This window comes from Macaca nemestrina, chromosome 18, assembly GCF_043159975.1.
Source record: "Macaca nemestrina isolate mMacNem1 chromosome 18, mMacNem.hap1, whole genome shotgun sequence".
NCBI classification, from domain to species: domain Eukaryota; kingdom Metazoa; phylum Chordata; class Mammalia; order Primates; family Cercopithecidae; genus Macaca; species Macaca nemestrina.
In genome coordinates, this window is record NC_092142.1 from 6,033,637 (window position 1) to 6,048,027 (window position 14,391).

Here is a 14,391-nt window from a genome sequence, read left to right on the forward strand (position 1 = left end):
TTTTTTTTTTTTTTTTTTTTTTTTTTTTTTTTTGAGACGGAGTCTGGCTCTGTCGCCGAGGCTGGAGTGCAGTGGCCGGATCTCAGCTCACTGCAAGCTCCGCCTCCCGGGTTCACGCCATTCTCCTGCCTCAGCCTCCCGAGTAGCTGGGACTACAGGCGCCTGCCACCTCGCCCGGCTAGTTTTTTTGTATTTTAGTAGAGACGGGGTTTCACCGTGTTAGCCAGGATGGTCTCGATCTCCTGACCTCGTGATCCGCCCGTCTCGGCCTCCCAAAGTGCTGGGATTACAGGCTTGAGCCACCGCGCCCGGCCAAGACCTACTTCTTAATACCCTAGTAAGGATCCAGGGTGAAAATGCACAAGAAATACACAGTGGCCGGGTGTGGTGGCTCATGCCTGTAATCCCAGTACTTTGGGAGGCTGAGGCCGGTGGATCACCTGAGGTCAGGAGTTTGAGACAGCCTGGCCAACGTGGTGATTCCCTGTATCTTCTAAAACTACAAAAACTTATCCAGGTGTGGTGGCGGGCGCCTGTGGTCCCAGCTACTTGGGAGGTTGAATGACAGAGGAAGACTCTGTTTCAAAAAAGAGTAGTGCATAGCATTGCAGATGCTCCCTAGATGCAAACTGTTGCTGGAGTGGAAGGTGGAAGGTTAGGGACCCCCAGCGTCTTCAGGTTGGGACGAGGAGTCCACACTGAGAAACATCCGGACCAGCGCTGCCTCAGCGGTGTCAGGGGAGTCAGAGATGCAATTTAGCGTTTGCTGGTGGCCACATTAAAAAGTAAAAAGAAACGGATGAAATTAACTGTAATAATAAATTTCCTTTGAGATAGTCTTAATATATTTACATTTTTAAACATAGCAATATATTTTATTTTTATATATTATTAAATGTCATTCTAACATGTAATCGATATAAAAATAATGAAATATTAATATTAATGAGATATTTTATATTCATTTTCTTCATCATGTCCTGAAAACCCAGTGAGTGTTTTATGTATATAGCCCATTTCAATGAGACTAGCCACAGGGCTCCATAGCCAGATTGGGTAATGGCCACTGTGCAGGGCAACGCAGGTCTCAACCCCTGCAGGGGATGGGTGGAGAGACAGAGGGTACTGTGGCTAAACGTGGTGAGATGTTCTGGGGGTCGTGCTAAACTGGATTACTCCAAGTTAGAATTTTTTTCTTCAACCCGGCTTCTTCAACCTTTTTTTCTATTTGTTTGTTTTTTTGCCAGGACTACAAGTCTGAAAATTCAACCCTCCTCCCCGGTGCCAAGAACAGTCTGCAAGACTCCGTAAGTAGAAGCATTTTGCTGAACAGATTAGATTTTGAAACTCCTTTTGCATCCTTTTCAGCCTCTTTGGTCTCGGTCATCAATCACCGGGAATGGTTTTTACCTGAAACTGATCTTGCTGGAGAAGTAACTGGATTTGAGGGGAATAAATTTTCCCGATCATGTGCACAATTTCTATTAGGAAACACCTGGCCCGTATTCCCAGCCTCTGGTACATGGCGTGAGAGCTGTATTCTGTCCTCTAAAAAGACCACGTCCTCTTGATGGACAGATGTGGGCACAGTGGTTGGTGACAAGGCTGCAGGTCAGTCCCTCTGCCCCCTGGTGTGAGGGCCCCAGGTTGTGGGAGCACATGAAGAGGTCGACTGTCATTGGGCTGTCTTCCTGGTAAGGACAGGAATGCTCACTGAGTGCCCTGGGGTCCTGCATCGTGGCCTTGGGCTTGGAGTCACTGGGGCTCATAACTTGGGACGATGGCAGTGAATTCCTGTGCATTCCTCATCTGTCACCCGTGGATACAGCGGCCAGGAAGTTCCCTGCACAGATACTTCTGAAATCGCTCATGCACAGACTCTCGGCAATGCAATCATGGTGTGGTGCATTCCTCAAGTGCAACCTGTTTGTGTGTTGTTGGTGACCTTGCGATGGCACCTTCAAGGGGCACACATACTGTGTTGTTTGGTGTTCGTCATTATGTATTTCATTTTATGATGATCTTCTCTTTATAGCCATCACTAGTGGCTTTCCGTTAATGGCAGTGGTATGAAATTTCCTTCAAACATACTTAAGTGTGTTGACTCAAAGACAAAAAAAAAATGGTATGGACATAACCGAATGGAAATCATAATGTAGGTATGGTGAGACGTTGTGATAGTGGTAAGTGAAAGGATGAGAGTAAATTCTTTTATCAAAAGATGTTCATGGCTAGGCACAATGGATCACACCTATAATCCCAGCACTTTGGGAGGCCAAGGTAAGAGGATTGCTTGAACTCAGGAGTTGGAGACCAGCCAGCCTGGACAACATCTCTACAAAAAATACACAAATTAGGCCAGGCACAGCGGTTCACGCCTGTAATCCCAGCACTTTGGGAGGCCGAGGCGGGCTGATCATGAGGTCAGGAGATCGAGTCCATCCCGGCTAACACAGTGAAACCCCGTCCCTACTAAAAGTAGAAAATAATAATAATAATAGTAATAGCCGGGTGTGGTGGCGGGCGCCTGTAGTCCCAGCTACTCAGGAAGCTGAGGCAGGAGAATGGCGTGAACCTGGGAGGCAGAGCTTGCAATGAGCTGAGATCGTGCCACCGCACTCCAGCCTGGAAGAGAGTGAGATTCCGTCTCAAAAAAAAAAAAAAAAAAAAAAAATTAGCTGAGCGTGGTGGTGTGCGCCTGCAGTCTCGGCCACTCAGGAGGCTGAGGTGGGAGGATTGCTTGAGCCCAGGAGGTGGAGGCTGCAGTGAGCCATGATTGTGCCACTGCACTCCAGCCTGGGCAAACAGAGTGAGACCCTGTCACAAAAACAAAAAAACAAAAAGTCTGCTTGGCCCTGGGCCTTGTCCATGAGTGTGCTCTGTATTTGGAATGTTCCCTCCTCTTTATGCCCTAATCTATGCTGACCCTTGGTCCAAACTGGAATCTTTAAGGGCCCACTGCTAGGTGCTTGTCTCTTCCTCCAAAATGACTTTTCAGGCTGAGTTTTTATAATAAACCTCATTAATGGATCATCTGAAAGTGGTGTTTACCTGCAATGCCAAGAAGAGGAGGAAGAAGAGGAAAGGGATGATGAAAAATGACAACCACACACCCAACTTTCTTATCCCACTTCTCAGTTGACCAAATGTTCGATCTCTGTTGTTTTAACATCCTCTCGATGACTCCATAAGGTAAGTGCTGTTTCTGTCCTCATTTTGTGACTTAGGAAACCGAAACTCAAAGTAATTGCCCGTGGTAACACAGCCTGGACTTACCCTCTGACCCAACCACATCATTGGAGGACCAGGAGTCTTGCAGCTTCACATCAAGTCTGTGAAATATTCTTCCTGTTTTGGATAGATGGAAAAATGATGTGTGAAGCAGGAAAGTATTGTATCGGCTGTCTCTTGCACGTGACAATTACCCTGAACTTAGTGACTTCAAACAGCAGACTTTCATTATCTCACAGTTTCGGCAGGTCAGGAATCTGGGAGTGGTTTGCTTGGTGGTCTGGCTCAGGGTCCCATGTGAGCTGGGGCTGCTGTCTTCTGAAGGCTGAAGTGGGGCTAGAGGGTCTGCGCCCAAGGTGGTTCACCTAACAGCTATTGTCAGGAGGCCACAGAGCTGCTTGAGTGTCCTCAGGACATGGTGGATGGTGTCTCCCAGGGTGAGAGATCTGAGAGATAAAGAGCAAAGTAGAAGCCACAGGGGATGATGGCAGTGAATTCCTGTGCATCCCTTAGATGACGTAGCCACAGATGTCCTGTGCCATCGCCTCTGCTGTATTTAATCATTCATACAACATAATCCTCAGGAGATTGTGAGAGCATACCATACGAGGGCATGAGTACCTGGAGGGGGGATCATGGGGCCATCTTGGAGGCTGGCCACCACACTCTTCATAATGTTGGAATAACTATGTCTTGCAGTTCCACCCAGGATGCTTGTAATGTCACACTGAGTCTGTGGAAAGAAAACAAAGATACTAAACCCATTTTGCAGATGGGGAAATGAGGCGTGGAGCAGGAAAGTGACATATTAAAAAGACTTGATGTTGGTGGTGCAGACGCTTTTGAAGGGAAAGTAGTTGAAAAAGCTAATTGCTCACACTAGGATCAAAGGTGTCAGAGAGAGTTCCATTTCCCCAGTGGTTTGAATAGTGCCTGTGCCTGCTAGATTTCCAGCTGTCTTGGGTTGGGTCAGGTATTTCCTGGCCCCCAACCTAACTCATGGAGGCTGATGCGTTCTCTCTAGTGAAAGGGATGATGGTATCCTGCTGGTTTCTCCTCTGGAGGCTATAGAGTCTTCTAGGTTTGCAGAGATTCATGTTGTGAGGATCCAATTGCCTTAACTCGCTCCTTCTTATCCAGCCTCTGACTGTAGAAGGCCTGCTGGGCTGGGTGCTTCTGGCTGGACTCTCACAGGTCAGCCTCCTGTCTTGCCTTGGAATGGGTCATGGATGGAAGCAGTCATTTTCACAACCTCTACTGGAGGCAGCATAAGTTAGCCTGACCGTGTCTGGATGGCAGATTGCCTCATATTCACATGTGTCAAAATGCAAAATGTGTTCCATCTTTGATCTAGCAATTACGCTTCTGGGAATTTGCACCTTGGAGATGATTGTACACGTATGAGATGTGTTTGTATATTTATTAAGGGGATGATTGTAGTGGCAAAAATAATTTTTCAAAAGATGCACCCTCAATATCCCTCAATAAGGGATGGTTTAAGTCAATTGTGTGTATCCATAAAGTCCAATTCCAAGCTGCTGCTAGGATTTCATGGTGAGGATTTATGTTTATTGACTTGGAAAGATGCACATGACATATTGTTGAGTGAGAAATACAGCCTGTATTATATGATTCCAATTATGTGCAAACTGTATTCATAGATCTCCATTTCTCTGAGTGCAGAGAGATGTCAGAAAGGCACAGGGAAAGTTCAACTAAATTGCTGGTTTTTGCATTTTTCTTTAGACTCTTTTATTTATTTTTTCTATAGTGAGCAGTTATGTTCTTTGACACTGGTAGTAATAACATAATATTAGTAATAATGTTGTAATAATGTAATATAGTAAGAAGCAGTAGTAATAATAGTAGTAATAATGTAGTAATAATAATACTAGTACTAGTAATAACTATTTATGAAATTAAGCAGTGTGTTCTGGACTGTTTAGAAGGTTTTCCAGGAGAGCTGATGGCATATTCATTCACGTTTCATTCTCCCTTGTCATGGAAATGCTGTGACGTTCCTCTAGAGGAGTGAAAATGGGGTTTGCAAGACTAAATGTGGCCTCTGGACAGACTCTTTGGCCCTTACCTGCTCCAGAATGCAGAATGCTCCAGGCCATGGCATCTCACCGCCCTTCCTAGTCACTGCCCTGTGTCACCAGTCAGCTGTACTTTTTCTTACCTCCACCTCTCTGCTTTGGCACTGTCTCCCAGAAAGGGCTTTCCCTGGATGCAGAAAGTACATTTTGCCAGCATGCAGAATAAAATAATCATAATAGGTAGCATCTTTGGGAACTAGGAAGTACCTGGCATTGCACCCACCGTTTCACAGGCATTGTATCTTTCTCTCTCCAGAGTAGTACAAGGAGGGAAGACCTATCCAAACCCCTTGATTACAAGTGGGGAAACTGAGGCTCAGGGCATGACTTGCACAGTCTCATAGCTAATAGGGAAGCAGTCTGAAATTCAGACCCAGATCGGGCTGTTTCCCATGCTGCGTTGAGCTGAGGGGAAGGCCAGCAGGTTCTGTTTGGTGATGCAGGGAGCATTCCTGGGAACCTGTGTCTTGGGTGCAAAGTTAATTCCAGAGTCATCAGGTAACATAAAAATCACACTTGATCAGTTACTTGCACAAGTCCTGTTAGAGACCAATCTTTCTGCCCCTTGATACATCAAATACAGCCACACTTTCCTGACTATTAGAAAAAATGAGGATCTTTGCTTAGATGCCAGATGAAGTGATTGTGTTGAGCTGGCATGCTGGATGAATGAAACATACCTGTCTGTAAACACTGGAGTCATCTGTGACATCTGTGATCATGTGGCCACATGATGGAGAGGCACTTGGGAATGAGACTGAGTGAGAAACTTGCAGGTACATGTTCCCTTTTGGGTTCACTCTGGAGCAAACGCATCCTGAACCCGTGGAAGTGATGCCGTCCAGCGTAAGAACCGTACTATTATTTTTTCTCTCTTTCTTGATATAGTAGAAATATACTCTCCTATACCCAAGGCAGACATTACTAATCGATAGTGCCATTCTCACCTCCTGTACCCAAGGCAGACATTAGTAATCAACAGTGCCATTCCCCTGTTCTATACTCAAAGCAGACATTACTAATCAATGGTGTCACTCTCCACTCCTATACCCAAGGCAGCAAACATAGTGAAGTTAAGTGGGATAACCCAAATTTTTACTTTGTTCTGCCTCATTCCAGGTCCATATTTCATTACTCCTGTACTTTTCTGTAATAAAAATAACAAAAAATTCATTTTTTGTGCCTGCTTAAGAGACTATAAGAGACTGAGTGGCTTCAAAAAACACCTATCTACCATCTTACGGCTTCCATTGGTCTTAGGTTTGGACACAGCTGAACTGGGTTGTCTGCTTAGGGTCTCACCAAACTGCAATCAAGGGAGTTGGCAGGAGATGCGGGTTTCATCTGGAGCTCAGGGTCCCTTTGCAAGCTCACTGGTTGTTGGAATAATTCAGTTTCTTGTGGCTGTAGGATGCAGGCCCTCAGACGCTAGACACCACGTGCAGTTCCCTGCCACATGGCCCTCTCCACAGGCAGTTTACAATGTGACAGTGTGCTTTTCCCAGGAGTGTCTCTCTAGTGCACGTTAGCAACATGGAGTCTTGTGTACACATGTCCCGACATAATCACGGGATGCCCATCATCTTTTCTGTTGGTTACAGGTAAGTCATGGGTCCTGCCCACATGCTACTGATCATGGAGCTGCACTGAGGTCTGTCCACGCAGATACAGTCCCGGGATGAGTCTGGATTTCTCCTCTTCTTGGGGCCAAGTGTGCTGCTATTTCTCTCCAGCATTTTCCCTTTTTCTTGCGGAAAAGGGGCTCATGGGCCCCCCAGGAATGAGACCACATCAGTGTTTGACCCTCCAGACTTCGTTATCCCCTGGCCATCTAGATGTCTTAACTTCCTGCCCATGTCACCTCTGTAGGATGTCCCCTGCTGCAGGCTCAGCAAATGAATACTTGATGGAATGCTGCCACCTTTTGGAATTTAGCAAAAGTGATCTGTGTTGTTAAGAGGGATGGAAGTGAAGCTCCTGTTGCCTTCCCTACAGCCTGCGCACACACACCCACTCACCCGGCCTTCGTTTCCGCTGAGCATTGACTCAGTTTTGACGCCAGTCTCTTCGTGAGGAAGGTTTGCTTGTCCTTTCTGCTCTGGTTTCTAGTTGCTGCGAGTGCTGACAGGCTTGTTCCCTGTTTTACCCACCAAGATGCAGCAGAATGTAGAAGAAAGAGATGGGGCACATTGGACTGAAATTCATCTCTGATTCCACCACCAACTATCCAAGGACTTTGGCTTCTGTGTCTGTTAAATGAGGGTTTCTCAGGCTCTTCCTCCTCTCACATCCCTCATCCCAGGTTATGATGCCTGTAACCGTATATGGAGAATAGGTAACACCTCATTTATAGATGGCAGTCAGATGGGAGTGGAGGTTAGACCCAGTCCCAGGTCAAGGATGCCAAGGCTATATCTGTCCTCAGTAGGGTAGAGTGGTGCCATTTATGAGTAATATCTGCCTCAGGTATAGGAGGGGAGAGTGACGCCATTGATTAGTAATGTCTGCCGTGGGTCTAGGAGGGGAGAGTGGTGCCATTGATGAGTAAGTCTGCCTTGGGTCTAGGAGGGGAGACTGGCATCATTGATTAGTAATGTCTTCCTTGGTATAGAAGAGTGGTACTCTTGATTGGTAATGTCTGCCTTGAGAACAGGAGGGGAGAGTGCCAACACAGATGCTGTCCCAACTCCAGGTGTCTCATAGAGACTTGTAGCAGCCATCATGGAACCCATAAGCTGTCCCACCTTTCCCGTTGCTTCTCTTTCTCTATATTCATAGACATAGCTGTCCTCCCTCCTCCCTGGCATCCTTGGCATTTTCCTGTCTTACTCTCAATCCGAAGTTAGCAGAGGTTGCCCATGGCATGTCTCTAGTTGACCCACTGTCTGACTGGTCAGCTCACTTGCTGAACCATGACTCCTCCTTTCCAGCATATTTCAGCAGCTCTCTGTGATGTGAGAGTAGAGAGCAAGGTCCTCTGATTTCAGGCTTGGCATTTGGATACTATCTGGTGGCTTCTCTCTCCAACCTTATATGCTACTTTCCTCCCACTCTGTCCTCCAGTGTCCATGCCCCATGTTCCCTGACTGCAGACCTTTGCTTAGGCTATCCTTTCTGCTTCAATTCTCCCCTCAAATCTGACTATCCAAATTCCTAACCATTCATCCAGATTCATCAGAAAAGCCTTGTTCAGAGATTCTTCCTAAATCACTGTGGTTGCGTTGCTCTCCAACCACAAAATACCCTCCGCCCTCATTCCTCCCTCCTTTCCTTCCTCACCTCCTCTCTCGTTCACCTCCTCTCTCCCTCACCTCCTCTCTCCCTCACTTCTCCTTCTCATCTCGTCCTCATTCCACCCCCAACTCCTTAAACTATATTGCAGTCACTGCTAAGAGCTGGAAGATATGCATGTGACTAAGACTCAAACCCTGCCCTCAAAGGGCTTGCAGTCTGTGAGGAGGACACAGGGTGAATAAGAAGTAGCCCATAACTGAGGCACAATCTGATTGCTTTGTAGTGTAGGAAGAATGCAAAGTTGAGTGGTGGTGCAAACAGGTAGGGAAGGCATCACAGAGGAGGTGAAACTTAGAGTCTCAAAGGACAAGAGGGAGTCATAACACTGATTGCAGGAGATGGGGAGCTCCAGGTAGAAGGAACAGAATCATCAGAAACATAGGCATGAACTTGGGTCTGTTATAGTCTGGAGGAGGGGATGTCAGGGGTTGGCAGGAGACGCAGGCATGCCCCAGTGCTCCATAGTAGTTAAGAAATTGAGTTTTTGCTGTGATTAGTGTGTGGCTACTGAAAGGTTTAAAGCTGGTGATTGTCTGGATCCGATTTGCATTTTAGAAACGTCTCCCTGGGACCTGGCTTAGGAGCCTGGGAGGCTGCAGGAAGCCTTGGTCCCTCCTGGGTATTTTTCACTATGTCTCCTCGCTGGAGTGGGCTGGGGAGCCGAGGGGTCACCAGCTCTACACCCAGACTCCTGGGCACGCTCTGCTTCTCACCGCTAATGTGCCTTCTACAGCATCTGCTCGGCAGAAAACCAAGTGTGCGGACGAGATAACGGCATTAGGAGCAGGAGGACAAAGCTGATACTTGGGGCAGTGAGACATGCAGGCTTAAATTCTTCCCCTTCAAAATATCACCCGTGATGTTGGCCACGTGGTTTTGATTAAAGGAAGCTGGACTTCCTGGGATGAAATGCTAAGTGGCACTGTTGACCTCGGGCACAGCCAGCGCAGGGTCTGCTGCTCCGGTGAACATCCCTGCCATTTCTCTCTGCTGCTTTCTGCCAGATAAGAGGGGAAATCTATTTAGTGATTTCCCCTAATCTCTGAGGATGGCTATGCCCCCTGGAGACACGGTGATGATACTGACAGGTTTCAATGTTGGCATTGAACTACGGATGGGGAGTGAAGGTCTTTTCTCCTTGCTATCTCCTGTTGGGGTGCCTAAAATACAGTAGGTGCTCAATAAAGGCTTGTTCTTGAAATGAATGAGTGAAAGTGTCAGCTCTGTTGATTTAAACTATCCCAGAAGGCTCCCTCATACTTCTCCCTGTCAGCACTACCTGCCCCAATCTGAGGTCACTGCCTTTCTAATTCCACTGGGCTCATTTCTGAAATCTGTATAAATGGACCCCTGCAGTCCATGTGTATCTGCCTTCTTTCCCTCCACAGCATCCCTAGGAGAATCACTTATGCTATTGCATGCACCACTAGCTACTCTTTTTAAAGATTGGACAGTATTTCATTGTATGATTGGACCATGCCGTATCCGTTCTCCCATGGATGAGCATTGGGGTTGTTTGTAGTTTGGGGCTATATGCACTCTTGCACCTGTTGTTTGGTGGACCTACATACTCATTTATCTGGGGAATACACCTAGGAGTGTGTCTCTGGTCACAGAATAGGCACATGCTTGGTTTGAGTAGCTGCTGTCCAAAAGTGGCCCCAAGTGGTTATACCAATGCTCACTCCCACCAGGAATGACTACGAATCCCACTTGCACGCTCATTCTCTGAATGCATATTTTGTGAATTGTCACAACACCCCGGGGGCAAGCGTGGTTGTTATTACCCCCACTTCACGGAGGGGCACTCTGAGTCTCGACTGACTGGGTCAGTGTCGCAAGGGTGTAGCACGGGAACCAAGGGCTCTGTTTCCATAACAGCAGCAGCCCTCTGAACACATAGCATACCATGATTCTGGGCAGCTGTGGAGGTGTGGGGGTCCACACGTGGCCACGGGGTGGAGGGGCACTATGGCGAAGCGGTTCTGTGCATGGCTGGGAACCACGCTGCAGCCTTGAATTCCAGCCCTGCCGCCTACTTGTTGTGGAAGCCTGGACCAGTGGCTTGACCTCTCTGTGCTGTAACTTTTCCTATCTGTAACACAGAGTTGATAAAACAAGTTGCTGTGAGGATTCAATGAGTTAATATAGGTAAAGCCTTAGGAGAGGGCACTGGAGAAGGTTTAATTATTATTATTGATTATTTCCGCTCTGCCCAGTTTGAGTGCTGGAGTTGTCTGAGCTCTGTAGGGAAGAAGGCTGCAAAGCCCTGTAATAGTTGTAGGGCTAACAGTTGTGAGATACACTGCTTAACTCTCCCTCCTGTCCCCTATCCTCTGAAGGTTGCTGACTTTCCTGATGAAATCCAGAATCTAATTTTTAGCCCTGATCATTGGTTTCACAAAAGCCTGCTGGGCGCAGTCCGGGTGGTCCCTTCTGAAATGCATCTCTGCTCTTTAGTGCCCCTAATAAGAAATGCAGTCTGTTTGCTCAAGGTTTTACCCTTTACAGAAATGGTCAGATTCCTTTCTTCCCCCCATATCTGTTTCGCAAATCCATGCCAAATATTGATGTTTGATAACTACAAATATCACACATAGCTTTTAATCAAGAAAGACGGAAGGAAGATAAGGGGAGCAAATACATCTCTGTAAGGGAGTTCAATATTCTCAGTAATGATTTTGCTAAGAAATAAAATTACTGGAGGGAGGCGAGAGGGCTCTGTGCTGTGTACCCAAATGGACCGAACCACCTGAAACTACCTGGGTCCTTCTTCCAAACTCCCATGGCTTGCATTTAAGTTATGTATTCATTACCCGAATTGGTAGATGCTATCTCATTTTACAGAAAGGAGAGCTGTACTTTAAATGTGAATTTCCAATATGCCATCGGTCTATCCCATCACCAGCAGAACCCACAGCCATCTTATGTTCTCTGTCACTTGCCTGAGACAGGAGTGGAAATGTGAATGCCTGTCACCTCCCACTCTAGAGAAAAGTCAGCCTGCTGGGGGCAGAGGAGAAGTCATCTTCCAGGCTTTTATCCAAGGAGGTTATTTCTTCCATGTGGAGACAAAGGGCAGGATCGTCCTGGAGTAGTGTCAGGTGTTAAGCATGTAGGGATGTCCACCATGTTAGCCAAGGTTGACCCAGGGTCACTCCAGGCCAGAGCTTGGCCAAACCAAGTGGGACCCCATGACCTGCATCCAAACCCTCATGTATAAGGCAGACCCCAGTATCCTGGTGCATTTCAACTTGACTGTTTTTCATGGTCCTCATGCCTTGTGGCCTCTACACATGCTGTTCCCCTGGCCATGAACGCTTTTCCCTAAGACTTGTTAATCTCATAATTTTTTTTTAATCGGTCACGTACTTTGTGTCGAACTCTGTTCTAGGAGCTGCGGGGATGGCAGGTGGGGATGGGGGGCAGAGGACTGTGTAGAGACGGTGGGGGCGGAGCGGAGGACAAAACCGACATCAGCATAATTTGTACTCTCACCTTCTTTGGGTTTTTATTCAAATATTATCTTCTCTGCAACGTTTTCCTTGATGGCTCTGTTTAAATCTCTAAGACCTGCTCAGCACCCTTCTTCTTTTCCTTGCTTTGATGCTCACACAACACTGAGTGCCACCCTCTGACATCCAGTGTATTTTAGGTGCTTGCTGGCTTGCAGTAGCTCTTGCACTAGGAGGGCGGGGGTTTTGTGAATTTCCAGTATGCCAGCAGCCTATCCTGTTACCATCAGCCTATCCCATTACCAGTGTTTTGTTCTCTCTTGTATCCCTAGCACCTATGCCTGTGCCTGCATGTAATAGACTCTCAGTCACTTCTTGTTGAAAGACTAGTGAACTGCTGCTGCACACTTGCTGTGTACTAGGCCCATGTTTTATCCCTGTAGCCTCATGTGATTGTCAGAGTGTCTTACAGGGTTCTGTTGTCCCCATTTAACAGAAGAGCCAGTTGATGCCTAGTGAGGCAAGTGTACCAAGGAACATGGGTATAGGCAGGATAGGGGTTTACCTAAAACTGCAGTCGGGGCAGGGGTTTTAAAGACACCATGATGTACAAGGTTGAAAAATAAAAATTAGGCTGGGCACAGTGGCTTATGCTGTTAATCCCAGTGCTTTGGGAGGTTGAAGCAGGGGGTCAGTTGAGGCCAGGGGTTTGAGATCAGTCAGGGAAACATAGGGATACTTTGTCTCTACAAAATTAGAAAATTAAAAAAATGTATTTTGAAATGAAAAATTTAATGGCATGTTGGCACATGTCATTAGTCCCAGCCACTCCAGAGACTGAGGCAGGAGAATGGCTTGAGCCCAGGAGATTGAGGTTGCAGTGAGCTAATTGTACCACTGCACTCCAGCCTGGGTGACACAGCAAGACTCTGTCTCTAAAAAAATAAAAATAAATAAAAATCAGACCCCTCCAGTCCCTGGCTATGTTAACATTCAAGTTGTGTGCTGTGGTTCTCAGGGTAAAATCCAGACTCCTTGACACAGCCTACAGGGCATCCTGTGACATGGCCTTTGTGTTTCTCTTCAGCCTAGTTTGTTTCCACATCTCCCCAGCAGCCAACTGGAGCATCATCCACATCCTTAGGTGTGGCATGCTTTCTTGCTGGCCCGCGTGTGCTCTGTTGGCAACATCTCCATCCCGAATCCACCCAGTGGAATCCACCCAGTGGAATCCACCCAGTCTCCCTGCCCGCCTTCCCCTGAAATCTTGGGTTCACCTTTAAGGTCTTGGCTTACCTAGGGCAGGTCCTTACTCACCCGTATGGGTTAGTTTGGCAGTAGGTTTCATGGACCCCAGGCCCCATCTCCTTCCTTCATCAAAGTGTCAATCACTCTGTATTCTAATTTGTTCTCTCATCTCCTTTCTCACTTCTGACACATCTGGTTTGACAGCTCACTGCAGCCCCAGCATCACCTCAGTGCCTGCACGTGTAAGAGCACAGGAAGTCTAACAGAACAAATGAATGATTTGGTGGACAGCATTGTTGCTGCTGTGTTCCTTGGCTCCTCCACTGGCTTTTCTCTTCCTTCAGTAGCCTTTTGCTTTGTACTTCTGTGTACTCAGCTTCTTTCAACTGATAAAAATGATCAATCTTAAAAACCAGTTTCAACAAAAACTAGTGATTCACCCATCTGTCTGTTCATCCAGCCACTCTCCCATCCATCCCTCCATCTACTGTCTCATCCATCCATCCACCCAGTCTCCCACCCACTCTCCCATCCATCCATCCATCCGTCCATGCATTCACCCTTCCTTCCAATCTCCCAACCATCCATCCATCTATCCATCCATGCATCCATCAATCCATCCACCCACCCATTCATCTACTCTCCCATCACTCAGCTGCTGGGTGCAGTGGCTCATATCTGTAATCCCAGCACTTTGGGAGGCTTAGGGAGGAGGATCACTTAAGGCCAGGAATTAGATGAGCCTGGGCAACACAGTGAGACCCCATCTGTACAAAAAATTAAATAAAAATAGCCAGATGTAGTAGCATGCACCAGTAGTTCCAGCTACCTGGGAGGCTGGGATGGAAATATTACTTGATCCATCTATCCATCTACTCTCCCATCCACCTACTCTCCCATTCATTCATTCATTCATTCATCTACTCTCCCTTAATTCCTCCCATCCATACAGCTGCTCTCCCACCCACCCACCCACCCTCCTACCCATCCATTAATTCATTCTTCCTTCCACTCTCATCCATCCATGCATGCATTCATTTATTCATTCATTTGTCTACTCTCCC

The 14,391-nt window shown here is 47.0% G+C and overlaps 1 protein-coding gene across 1 annotated transcript in view; it reads left to right on the forward strand.

The window, feature by feature from the left end:
• Positions 1–14,391, forward strand: part of LOC105467818 (RNA binding fox-1 homolog 1) — a 2,482,591-nt gene that overhangs the window by 373,336 nt on the left and 2,094,864 nt on the right. Inside the window, 1 exon segment of the mRNA XM_071083652.1 lies at positions 1,248–1,307. Within this exon segment, the coding sequence (XP_070939753.1) occupies positions 1,248–1,307 (60 nt within the window).